We start from the raw sequence: 13354 nt of genomic DNA on the forward strand, positions 1-13354 counted from the left end.
GAAATTCTTCCAGTTGAACTGGCACGGCAGTGATCCCTTTTCCCTTCCCAGAAGTGTGATAAAAAACGGGAGGAGGAGAGCGGTGGAGGGCAGGAGCTGGCAATCAACTGCTTTCCACAGTTCCTCCAAGTCGCTCTGAAGAGGCTGATGTTACCTTTGGCTAATGACTCGCCGCTCACATCGGTCATGTCCACCCGGAAAAGCAGGTACTGCTGGGCTTGGAGGAGGAGTCCTGGAAAATCTCTCTCTATCGAAGCAAACTGTTCAATTTTATTTTTCACTGAGGCGAGAACCTGCCAGAAATTTTTAAAAAGGTCTCCATGTTAATTCCACACAATCGAATCACAGGAGCTGTCATCCAAAATGCCTCCTTCTCCCTCCTTCTTAGACTATGAGAGCCTCATGTTGCGGGGTGGGGAAGGAGGGAGGGAGGGAGAGATGTATTTGATCTGATTATCATGTTCCTATCCCAGTGCTTAGTACCTAATAAGCTCTTAATACCACTGACATTATTAGCAATAATTTAAAAAAACAAGGCATTGCTCTCACTGTACATTTTAATAAGACCGATAGAACCAACAATGCAAGTATGTTGGAAAAAGCTTCTCATGGGATCAGAATAGCTCATGGGCATCTACGCAATGTCTGACATCACGAGTACTGGAGCATGGGCTTGGGAGTCAGAGGTCGTGGTTTCTAATTCCGCCTTCACTTGTCTTCTATGACCTCGGGCAAGTCACTTAACTTCTCTGTGCCTCGGTTACCTCATCTGTAAAATGGGGACTGAGACTGTGAGTGCCACGTGGGACAACCTGATCACCTTGTATCTAACCCAGCGCTTAGAACAGTGCTTGGCACATAAGCGCTTAACAAACACCATAATAATAATAATCATTATTAAACATGGGTATTTTGCAAGGACTTAACCCGTGTTATAGAAGACCTTGTTTAACTTGGGCCTGAGACCTCCTCGTGTCTACCAACTCTATTGCACTGTACTTTCCCAAGCATTTAATATAGTGCTCCTGCACATGATAAGTGATCAATAAATACCATTGATTGACTGCTTGTTCATTGTTAATGCCTGAATTTCCAAGAAGATAACCAAAGGCATCATATTAAATGAAGCTTTGAGGCTCGTGTAGAGAAATAGCCTTCAGGTTAAACACAAAGAAAACAGAGAGACAGGAACCAGATTTGAAAGAAACCCTCTTCCTCTCCCTCAGCCACAAGCCCGGCAACAAGTATCACTGGGTTCAAATGCAGAACTACCTGATATAAAGATCGAACACTCGGCTGAAAGACCATGTTGGTGTTGAGCAGAAAGGACCGAAGAAGAGGTTGTGGGTAGCTGGCCAGCTGAGTAATGATTCCTATGAGCAGCAAATTAACATGCAAGGAGTTCTCCAGCATGTTTTCCAGCTTTGACAGCACCACACTGATAAATGGTCCTGTGGGAAAAAACAAAGGCTTCCATATTAGTTAAAACATATGTATAACGGTTTTTTTTCCCCCTACAACAAGGTGAACCATTGGAGAAGGATTTCCCCACATCCACTCAGGTCCTTCCGGGCTTCCCACATTGCCAATTAATGCCAGCAGGAACAAAGAGGTCAGAGGGAGCCGATAGTAACAGCAGCTTTAATTCCAACAGTTTTCACATCAAACTGATGCAGCCTTGCAGTTCGACCTGTTGCAGTCTGTCTCCCCTATTCTAGACTGTGAGCCCACTGTGGGCAGGGACTGCTTCTCTTTGTTGCTGAATTGTTCCAAGCACTTGGTACAGTGCTCTGCACACAGTAAGCACTCAATAAATATGATTGAATGAATGAATGACCTGATCCTCAGGTCCACAAACTTAAAAGAAATTAGGTTTCTCCTAAGAGAAACCATAATGTGGGCACAAATACATTTGAAGAAAAACTGGAAAGAAAACTCACCATGGGAGAACCCTATCCTCGGATCCTGAAGTGCTTTTTGATTTGTGCCCCCCCCCCCCCGATATTCCCTTTGTGGAGAATTTGCTTTATCTCACTAATTTCCACTCTGTCCTTCCTCCTTCTGCTGTCCTGTCAGGCAATATGGCCCCTTGTTGCCAGTCTTTCTTGACCATGAAGCAGTTTTCCACAGTAATGGGTATCAGTTTGGATTAACCTAGTAAGAATGGAGGGAGTGGCAGGAGATGAGATGAATAATGAACTCAGTAGAAAGGGGCTCCCTTCAGCAAACCTAGCATGGGCCAGAGAAAGGGATTCCGGGAATGCACTTCTCCAACACAATGTGGTGTGAGGGGGAAAAGGAATTTTCTCTGCATGGCCAACTGGAAGCCCCCTTTGCCCAGAGCTGCGTGAGGCTAGAGGATGGGAAAAGTGAACTCATTTTAGGACAAAATGTCAACGTCTTGTCATACAGGTGACGAAGGTTCTCAGTTGTCACATATCATGCATCAAAGTGCTGGGTGGAGAGGCAGGGGCAGGAAAAGAGACCGAGAAGGCTGCTCACAATAGCAGCCAAAAAGGAAAAGCGAGTTGGCCTGAGCCCTCCCAGTTGCACACCATACAGCAGCTCAGTGATTACAACTTCAGTCCATAAAAATTAACAGAAGAATGCTCCCATAATTTGTGCCTCCTGAAAACTAGTGATTTATACATTCTGAGTTCACTCAAGACAAGGAAATCGAGAGAGATTTAGCTTCAATAAAATTACTTGTAGATATTTTACATTTTTACCATGAAAATGCCACAGTAAATAATAATAATGTGTGTTTGTGCATTCGTTTGTTTTCAGGGTGGCTTTTGATTGTGCCACTAAACCCCAGCATTATTTGTAATGAAAACACATAACCTCTGATGAATGTGAGAACCTTAAGGACACTTTGCCGCCACAAATATGAGTTAAAGACAGTGAGAACAGTTTTCACTGCAAGATGCTTCCTTCGTTAAGACCACAGTTCAGAACCAACCACTGATGAAAGGGGAAAAGAAAAACTACAAATTATAGCCAGATCCAGGGCCAAACCTGACAGGAAAGAGGCAATTGCCCCAGGGACCTCTCTGGGAAGTTCAGGATCGGTGGACTGGGCTTTGAGAAATGGGAACCCCAGAGGCCCACTGGGGGTGGGAAGCAGGGAGAGTGATGGTCCCTAGATCAGTCAGCCTCATCAACTCCCTCCATTAACGCCAGAGTTGGATCCCCTCTGCTTCTCACCAATCTCCACTCTTGCACCTGTCCAGCCTCACGTGTCGCTTAAGGTGCTAAACACTGCTGGTACCCAGAGCACAGCAACCTTAACTTCACCATCTCTGGGTGGCATTTCCTGGTCACTTCAAACGTTCTTCCAAAGTACAGGTTAGAAGCTATTACCACTGCTCTTCTTCTTGGTATGAAGGCTATGAGGTAGGTTTAATGCTGTCACTACTACAAAAGGAAGCTGCTTAATAGCTGAAGTGATGAGCTTGAGGCGTTACTTCCTGAGACAAACAGGTAGTCAAAATATTCCCTTTGTGGAGAATTTGCTTTATCTTACTAATTTCCACTCTGTCCTTCCTCCTTCTGCTGTCCTGTCAGGCAATATGGCCCCTTGTTGCCAGCCTTTTTTGTCTACCATGAAGCAGTTTTCCACAGTAATGGGTATCAGTTTGGATTAACCTAGTAAGAATGGAAGGAGTGACAGGAGATGAGGTGAATAATGACTTTCTAAATTCAAACTGAGCCTTGGGGGGTCATCACTCCAGATCTTCCCACAGCAACAAGGGCTGAGAATCTACTTTAACCTTGAAATGCCTCCGATCCCGCTCCTCACCCCAACCACCCCATGGGTTCTGGAGAACAGGCTGCTGCTTGCCCAGAGAACTTCTGCCGGGGACCTGGATCAGCCCCATCTCTCCCTCTGGCACTTCTGCCCCTGCCTGCCCTCCCTCTGTCAAACAGGCCAGACAGGAGGAAGGGCAAACCAGTGAGGGAAGAGGAACAAAGAGATGGCCAGGACCCCAGGATTCTTTTTTATTCACTGCAGGACAGAGTACCTCCTGGCCAGGACTCTGCCTCCGAGCAGTTAAAGAGAAAACTCAAACTCTGAGGACTCTGCCTTCAGTAGTCTCTTAAGCAGTCTCATAGGAAAGATGTTCTAAAGGAGCAGAAACAAATGCTGGGGAGGTGAGTTAGCGTGGCTCAGTGGAAAGAGCACGGGCTTTGGAGTCAGATGTCATGGGTTCAGATCCCGGCTCTGCCACTTGTCAGCTGTGTGACTGTGGGCAAGTCACTTAACTTCTCGGTGCCTCAGTTACCTCATCTATAAAATGGGATTAAGACTGTGAGCCCCACGTGGGACAACCTGATTCCCCTGTGTCTACCCCAGCACTTAGAACAGTGCTCTGCACATAGTAAGCGCTTAACAAATACCAACATTATTACTTCAATCTTGTCTATCTCACCACTGACCTCTTGCCCATGTCCTGCCTCTGACCTGGAATGCTCTCCCTCTTTATATCTGACAGACAATTACTCTACCTACCTTAAAAGTCTTATTGAAGGCAAATCTCCTCCAAGAAACCTATCCTAAGCCTTCATTTCCTTTTCTCCCACATCCTTCTGCATCACCCTGACTTGCTTCCTCCAGTCACCCTCCCTCGGCCCCATGGCACTCATGTACATATCTGTAATTTATTTATATTAAATGACTGTTGCCCCCCTTTAGACAGTAAGCGTGTTGTGGTCGGGGATTGTGTCTACCAAGTCTGTTATATTGTTACACTGTACTCACCCAAGCACTTAGGACAGTGTTCTGCACAAAGTACATGCGCAGTAAAAACAACTGATTGACTTATCCTTCCCCAAGCCCTGGTGATGGAGTTTACTGCTACCCAAACTCCAGTCCTCTCTTTGTGTCTGTGAGTCACCTGCCCTTAATAACTCAAACACTCCCAACTGATACCCATTACTGTGGAAAATTGTACATTCTAAGTGCTTAGTACAGTGCTCTGCACACAGTAAGTGCTCAATAAATACAATTGAATGAATGAATGAAAACAGCTTCATGGTAGACTAGAAAGACTGGCAATTAAAGGCTTTACCTGACAGAATATCTTATCCTATGGGGCAGTGGTGATAGTTTCTAACCTGTACTTCAGAAGAATGTTTAAAATGACCAAATACGCTTACAGATGACTCACACGGTATGTATGTCCAGGGTAAAAACAGAAGGAGGAAGGGCAGAGTGGATATTAGTGAGATAAATGCAAATTCTCCAAAAAAGGAGTATTCTTGGCTACCTCTGTCTCAGGAATCAATGGCTCAAGCTCATCACTTCAACTTCTAAGCAGCTTCCTTTTGCAGTAGTGACAGCATTAAATCTACCTCACAGCCTTCAGACGAAGTCTCACTCAATAGGCTTTTACGGATGACTGCTCATCCTTCAAAGCCCTGTGATACCTCTATCACTCTAGACTTCAAGGCTCTCCATCACCTTGCCCCCTCCTAACTCTCCTCCCTTCTCTCTTTCCACTGCCCACCCCGCACGCTCCACTCCTCTGCCGCTTACCTCACCATCCCCCGTTCTCACCTATCCCGCCATCGACCCCTGGGCCACACCCTCCCGTGGCCCTGGAATGCCCTCCCTCCTCACCTCCGCCAAACTAATTCTCTTCCCCTCTTCAAAACCCTACTTACAGCTCACCTACTCCAAGAGGCCTTCCCAGACTGAGCTCCCCTTCTCCCTCTACTCCCTCTACCGCCACCCTTCACCTCTCTGCAGCTAAACCCTCTTTTCCCCCCATTTCCCTCTGCTCCTCCCCCTCTCCCTTCCCATTCCCTCAGCACTGTACTCATCTGCTCAACTGTATATATTTTCATCACCCCATTTATTTTGTTAATGAAATGTACATCGCCTTGATTCTATTTATTTGCTATTGTTTTAATGAGATGTTCATCCTCTTGATTCTACTTATTGCTATTGTTCTTGTCTGTCCATCTCCCCCGATTAGACTGTAAGCCCATCAAAGGGCAGGGACTGTCTCTGTTACCAATTTGTACATTCCAAGCGCTCAGTACAGTGCTCTGCACATAGTAAGCGCTCAATAAATACTATTGAATGAATACCTGCTCCTGATGGACAGCTTCCTCCCCAACCCCCCATCACAATTTGTATGTTACTCCCCCTGACCCCACTGACCCCATGTAAATGCCAGGGTATTTATTTTTGGGGGGGGTTGGGTTGGCTTTTATCTTTTGTTTTTTTTCATCTTGGGGATGGACACGTGTCCATCTTCTTTACTTCATTCATTCATTCAATAGTATTTATTGAGCGCTTACTATATGCAGAGCACTGTCCTAAACGCTTGGAATGTACAAATCGGTAACAGATAGAGACAATCCCTGCCCTTTGACGGGCTTACAGTCTAATCGGGGGAGACAGACAAGAACAATGGCAATAAACAGAATCAAGTTAAATCTTTAAGTGCTGGGGTCTCTCCCATTCTCCATCTGGCACCGTGACTCATTTTAGATTGCCTCATGACGTGATTCTGCCCATTTCACTTGGGTATTGGAGTCCTACCCAGACTGCACTCATCTGGAAGACAGCAGTTATGGAGACAGGAGAAGAGGAAGGTGAAAGGTCAAGAGAGACTACAAGCAGACTTCAATTGACCATACTCAGCATACCCATCACTTCAAGTTCCAAGTAACTGCTGCTGGTCATTTTCATTGGCACGACAATGGGCAGACAGCAAATTTCCCATTAAAAAAAAATGTTGGTATTTGTTAAGCACTTACTAAGCGCTGGGGAAGATACAGGGTAATCGGATTGCCCCATGTGAGGCTCACAGTCTTCATCCCCATTTTACAGATGAGGTAACTGAGGCACAGAGAAGTTAAGTGACTTGCCTAAGGTCACACAGCTGACAAGTGTCAGATCCGGGATTCAAACCCATGACCTCTGACTCCCAAGCCCAGGCTCTTTCCACTGAGCCACGCTGCTTCCAATAAAGAAGAAAACCATACTGCTCCTATTTGAATGTTGGGTACATTTATGTTATGTAAAAAAGCACCAATTCCACCTTGCTTCCTTCCCACTTCCACCCCATAATTCAAGATTTCCACTTAAAGGAAAACAATAAAAATGTTGCCCCACTAGATTGTGAGATCTTTGAGGAGGTACTGGATTGTACTCTCCCATGAGCTTAGTACAGTTCTCTACAAAGAGTAAGTGCTCTATATATACACCATTGATTGAATAAAGGAAATTTTTACCTGTAAATGGGGCAACTTGAGGCCTTCCTTGGTAACTGGCAAAGATAGTCTGATCCTTTGGCCCAAATAGAGATGGGAGACTTTCCACAGAGGGAGAATCCACTGTAAAATTGTTTAAGATATCTTCTTCCTCCTCTTCCTCTTTTTTTCTATCTTTTGCCTCTTTTTCCTTCTCTTCTTCCCTCTGTTCTTTTTCCTGTTCTTCCTCATCCTCCTCGACCATTATGCTAGACACAGGATTGGATGTGAGCAATTTCTTTTCCTCCACGTCTTCAGTACCAGAATCCAATTCTCTAATGATTTTGTCACACTGTGCAATGAAATCTTCACTGTCTGTGTTGAGGGCTGTTATACTGGAATTCTGGTCTTCCTCAAGGGTAGACAGTGAAAACTCCAGGGCCGGCGGGGAAGCTGCTTCAGGGACATTGTGGATGATTTGTTCTTCCTTGATTTCATCTTGAGCCAAGCCTGAATTCTTCCCATTCTGTTCCTCCTCAGAGCAGGCCTCTGGCTCGGGTCTAGGGAGTGGCCCGTGGTTCATGGGGTCATTTTGAACCCCAGTTTGGGTGTCTGCTGGTGGCCCAAGAAGTTCCTCCTCCTGCTTTTGTAAGTCACTAGTTTCCTGAGCATCCTTCTCGGCACATAACCTATACACCATAACGTCATCCTGAAAGTCCGACTCTTCTATGTACGACCCTTTAATGAGCATGATGGCATTCTTCTTCATCTCTTGGATGTGTTTGGGGGGATTAGACGGGGGTGTGGGGTTTACGTTCTCCAAGTCCTCATGCGACTGAGAGGGGCTGGCCTCTGACCCGGGGGAGATCCCTGTGTCATAGCTGTCATCCCACTCTAGCTCCATCGGACTCTTTTCTCTCGCTCGCACCTGCTGAGAGGAACTGGGGCTATTAGGGGGCTTCTGTTTCAGCCTGAACATGGGGTAGGCCAGGTTCTTACTGTTCTCTTCGGCCAGATTGCGGAGCAAGCCATCCGGATCTGGAGATTCCCCATCATAGAGAGAAGACCAAACCCTGCAGTCCCTCATGCAGTGGCTGATGCTGGCATGAGCTTCCCAGAGGTACTGAAGGTAGCTCACGTCCAATGCCTTCCCGCGCTCCACAATGCAGGCTGACTGAGAAACCTCCAGGCAGGAAGACTGCTCACTGGGCCCTGAAATGAAATGCGACAGGATTTAAACACTATGATCTTGGTTCACAATAGAAAAACACAAACACACACACACACAAAAAATAAAAAAACACCCAAGAACAGGCATCGTCTGCTCACAAGACAGGCAGTTGGGATACCATGGCTCCTCAGGAAGGAGCTCCCCAGCCATCAGCCCCAGACTCGGTAAATTCCCTTGTCCCACAGAGGCTGGGACTAAATCAGTGAGGCGGCCCGCTGGGTGTCTGCATGCCAATTCTCCCGGCGCCTAAGTCCTTAGCTCGTAATAAGTCAGGCAATTAGAGAGGCACAGCCTCTCTTTCTGGCCAATTGGGCACCAATTAGTAGTAGTAATGTACTAAGCAGCACAGTGACCCCAGAGTCCTGCCCTCATACCTCTCTCTGCACCTGCTCCCATTCCCCTACTGCAGTCAGACTCTCTCCACAGTCTGCCTTTGCCTCTCTTCTTTTTCCCCACCTTTCTTGATGCTTTCATAATAATCACAGTAATAATGATGAGATTGATTAAGCGCTTACTATCTGTCAGCAGGCTGCACTCTACTGCCCTTCTGGAACCTCCATTTGCTTTCCTTTTGCTCTTTCTCCTCGATTTGCCCCAACCGGTGCACCACTCCTGTTCTGGCTGTTGATCTCCCTTCCGCCGCTTCCACCCCACGACCCTGACCCCTTGGGCCAGGCTAGTGGCAATCAGCTTGCTCAGCAGGCCCTCAAGATGAAGGCCATGTCTACTGCAGTCAAGCTCCCAAAGCCCCAATCAGCCACAGAGCTACCAAGCCTTCCTCAGGCCCATATATATAATACTCGGGGAGGGGCAGCTTAGTGATCTCAACCATCTGAGGAGGCTCTCGTACATCATCCATTTTTCCCATTTTTCCCAACTACGTGAACAATGAAGAGCGATCTGAGGGTTTTAATTAAAAGGACAATAGAAATGTTTATGGAAAAAATAAAACTCCAATTCTGAGGGGAACAGAGAAAGTTAGATGCAAATAGGTGAAATATTAACTGGCAAGGTGAAAAAAAACTAATTAAAAAAAACAGTTCCAGAAGATACATTGGGTAACTAAACACTGCCTAAAATTACTAAATCACACACACTCTAAATCATTCTTGATATAAAGACCAAGAAATAATAGAGAACCATGCATTTCTAAACATTTATTTACTCCAAATATGCTGCATTTTTTTCAGGCTGCTGAATGCATTTTATGCAAAGTTGAGGAATGGCTGGGTGGCTTGAAGCAGGTGGTTAAGAGAAACTCTGAAATAAAATCTGGAAAGAGGTTGGTCTAGCCCAAGCTATTCCTGGTGGTAGAGGAGCAACTAGAGATTTAGTGAACTAGAAACTCTACATTACTGTCTAAAAATGCAGGAAGTCCTCAGGATTGATGGATCTATGCCTGGGTGCAGTATTTGTCAATGATTTGTTCTGCTTTACTCCTCCCACCCCGTTCTTCATCCCTGGTCCGAGATGAGCATTTTTGATACCCTAAATCATAAGACAATGCAATTTTTTCCTACCTTCACACCTGAAGCCATCAATTAGCACCTTATAGGTTCATAGAAGGCCTTTTTCAAAAAACAAAATAGTTTGTCTGTGGCATTTGAGGACTAGGAAGGAGTGTGGCCATCAGCCAGGGGGAGAGTGTGCAGGAGCTGAGAGAACACGATTTTACTCAACATAAAATTTCTGAAATCTCAGATTACGTGTTGTGCAAAACCATCACATCCAGATTTGCACCTGAGAGCGTTACAGAGGTCCACAAGAAATGAGGGTTGGAAAGCATAAGCCTTCTTCTATGCTCCAGGAATTTAGAATTAGGCTGTGGCACACATAATCTAGAAAATCAAATGACCCATCTCTAGGTCACTCAAGGATTAAAGTATGGGGCTTGCTCCTGGTTTCCACTGGGCCACAGTGATATCCCAAAAGCAAAAGCAAGCATGGAACCTTTTATCATTCTGGTCCTGTTTTGTTAACACTTGGTAGAAGCTGAAAATTATCATTATCATTTTTGAACTCAAAAAAAAGGGTAAATACTTTGAAAAATGAAAAGGTTAATTCATAAAGCAAAGAGGCTTTCCCTTGTCTGAACTGATTCCAGGTTTCACCTTTCAGGACATAGCGCAGACTCTTCAAAGAGAAACATGAATTTAAGATCCTTTTGTTTCCAGACAATGCCCCAGGGGCACCTACCTGCTTTATTGTGCATGAATTTGGACCAAAGGATATAATCCCGCTCCTGGTTCCCAAGTGTCAGAGTGATTCCACTAGAGCAGCAGACCGGGGTCAAGGCAAGTAGTTTAGCAGCAGAGACAGAGTAGCAATCTCGTTCTTTCACAGCTAATTTTTGACTCATCATCATGTGATTGCATGGAATCAGGTACCTGGAATCAAAAGAATCATGGTCAGGAATTCATCCCAAAGTAACTTTGCATTTACACAGATAGCTCTTCTGTGCTTTCCCCTTTCTGAGAATTCTCGGAAGTTGATATTTTCCCCAGTTCTAGCTAGTGACTACCTCTCTGCAAAGAAGGAATTCAACCCTTCTCAATCCCACTTCCAATGAAGTACAGCAGTGAACTGGGCACTGAGAGAGGACAAGAGTGCCTTGCCTTTGGGTGACCAGTTGCCCTAAATGGACTACAACAGGGAGTCCAGCTTTAAGCTGGTTCCAATATATTTTCTATATTAATTTTCCACACCGAGCTCTCCCTCTGCCACAATTCTTGCTGCCAAGTTTCTTGGCTCAGATATGATGGCAGAGTTCATACAGACCTGGAAGGAGAACATAAAGACTCTGGCACAAGGAGTCCCTCAAGAAGTGCTCTCTGATTTCACAAAAATCAACTAATCTTGTGAATTCCATAAAGCGGAAGCTACTATGTCCATCCAGCCATTAATCAAGCAATCAATGGTATTTGAATACCTACTGTGTGCAAGAACACTATACTAAACAACTAGGAGAGTCCAAGAGAGTTGGTAGACCCAATCTCTGACACATATTGAGGGATTCTGCATGTGGGTCATATGCTGTATGCATGGCGTCCCTTTGGTAACTAGGAGTAGTGCTCGGGCCCACACCAACCCAACCCAGATCCTAGCTATTAGGGCCAGACCTAAATTTTTGGTTGCCAACTTTTTTTTTTAATGGTATTTATTAAGCACTTACGATGCATCAGGCATTATACTATCAGCTGGGGTAGATACAAGCTAATCAGTTGGACACAGTCCATGGACCACGTGGGGCTGACAGTCTTAATCCCAGTTTCACAGATGTGGTAACTGAGACACAGAGAAGTTCAGTGACTTGCCCAAGGGCACACAGTAGACAAGTGGCACAGTCGGGATTAGAACCCAGATTCTTCTGACTCCCAAGCTCGTGCTCTATCCACTAGGCCCTGCTGCTTCTAAGCTGCCAGCTAAGATTTGGGGCCCAGAAATGCCAAGTTCTGATTATTGCTCAACTTTAACAGAGTGAAAACTGCTTAAAACAGGATGGGATTTGTTTAAGGGGGCTGAAGCATACAGAGGAACAAAGGCAGATGTCGTGTTCTCCAAATGGAAGAAAAGGCTGGATAGATGGTCAATGGGAAGAGCAAGATGGTATTACAGCACTGAACCTTTACCAGATTTCCTCCACTCCAGGACCCCGTTGGGCCCAAAGTCAAATAGCACTCCTTTACTGATACTGCTAAACCAATGCAATCACAGTTCAGTTGTGATATACTGGTTGGGGTCATGAATAATTAAAAAAATAAATTATTCAATGTTTTCAGGCTGTGGGTGTCTGATGACTGCTTTGAGGATAATGAAACTCAAATAAAAGTTATCCTGATATGAGATTATATACATGGGCTCTCTCCACTCTGGTCCACTTCATCTAGGCGGCAAATATGGGCCCTTAGACCTCTTCTCATGAAAGCATGTTCCACCAGTGGCTGGTTTGAAAATGCATTCGATTACTGGCCTATTTGGCAAGTGCTACTCTGCAAAAAGAGATGCCCAAGAAATGGGCCGAGCAGTTAAAGTACAGGAAGTCCCAAACGATGACCTTTCGCAACTCTGAGCTTCAGGGCTGGGCAGGAACCAGCCCAGTGGCTTCGCTGCCTTCCTCCTTCCTAAAGTGGTGAGGACAGACAGAAAATTTGCAGTCACCCAATTGTTTCCTCCTGTCAAGGCACATCAACCATGTCCTAACAGTAAAGCTCCCACAATATTAGGTGGCATAATCATTCATTCAAACATATTTATTGAGAGCTTACTGTGTGCAGAGCACTGTACTAAGAGCTTAGGAGAGTACAACACAACAATAAACAGACACATTCCCTGCCCACAATGAGCTTACAGTCTAGACAACCAATCAATGGTGTTTGAATTTTAACAGTGAGCAGAACCCTGGTACTAAGCACTTGGGAGAGTACAGTACAACAGAGTTAGTAGACATGATCCATGCCCACAGCAAGTTTAGAGTCTAGCGGACAAAGACAATACGATAAGCATTAGGCTAGGTGACCAAGAGCAAATGCAATGGGGCAAATTTGGAAAATGAGGTTAAGATAACTTGCCTTAGAAAGATGTGTTGACAGTATTTGCTGAGCACTTATTTTGAGGAAAGCCCTGTACTGGCACTAAGCTGACACTTCTCACATGATCACATTCCCCTCAAGTGACCTTGTTCTCCACTCTCTCCAGAACCAGTCCTTCTCTACTATCTACTTCCACGCTCCCTGAATGCTATGTCTGAATTCGGAGGCCTGGGCTTTTGGTAATATCTACAGAGTCTTGAATTTCTGATAATTACTTTGGCCACATATTCAATAATGGAATTTGGAGAGCAAAGAATTCAATTTACTGGGTCCTGATTCTGAGTGGCAAGAACCTGCAATAAAGCATCACCTTGCTGGCTCTACCACG

The 13354-nt window shown here is 45.2% G+C and overlaps 1 protein-coding gene across 1 annotated transcript in view; it reads right to left on the minus strand.

The window, feature by feature from the left end:
- The window catches only part of FHIP1A (FHF complex subunit HOOK interacting protein 1A), a 102779-nt gene that overhangs the window by 7770 nt on the left and 81655 nt on the right, over window positions 1–13354 (minus strand). The window contains exons 8-11 of the mRNA XM_029077160.2: window positions 10634–10824; window positions 7249–8418; window positions 1273–1451; window positions 155–293 (exon numbers count right to left, since the gene is read on the minus strand). Coding sequence (XP_028932993.1) covers window positions 155–293; window positions 1273–1451; window positions 7249–8418; window positions 10634–10824 — 1679 coding nt within the window. The remainder of the gene's footprint in view (window positions 1–154; window positions 294–1272; window positions 1452–7248; window positions 8419–10633; window positions 10825–13354) is intronic.

Source organism: Ornithorhynchus anatinus, chromosome 12 (assembly GCF_004115215.2).
Source record: "Ornithorhynchus anatinus isolate Pmale09 chromosome 12, mOrnAna1.pri.v4, whole genome shotgun sequence".
NCBI lineage: Eukaryota > Metazoa > Chordata > Mammalia > Monotremata > Ornithorhynchidae > Ornithorhynchus > Ornithorhynchus anatinus.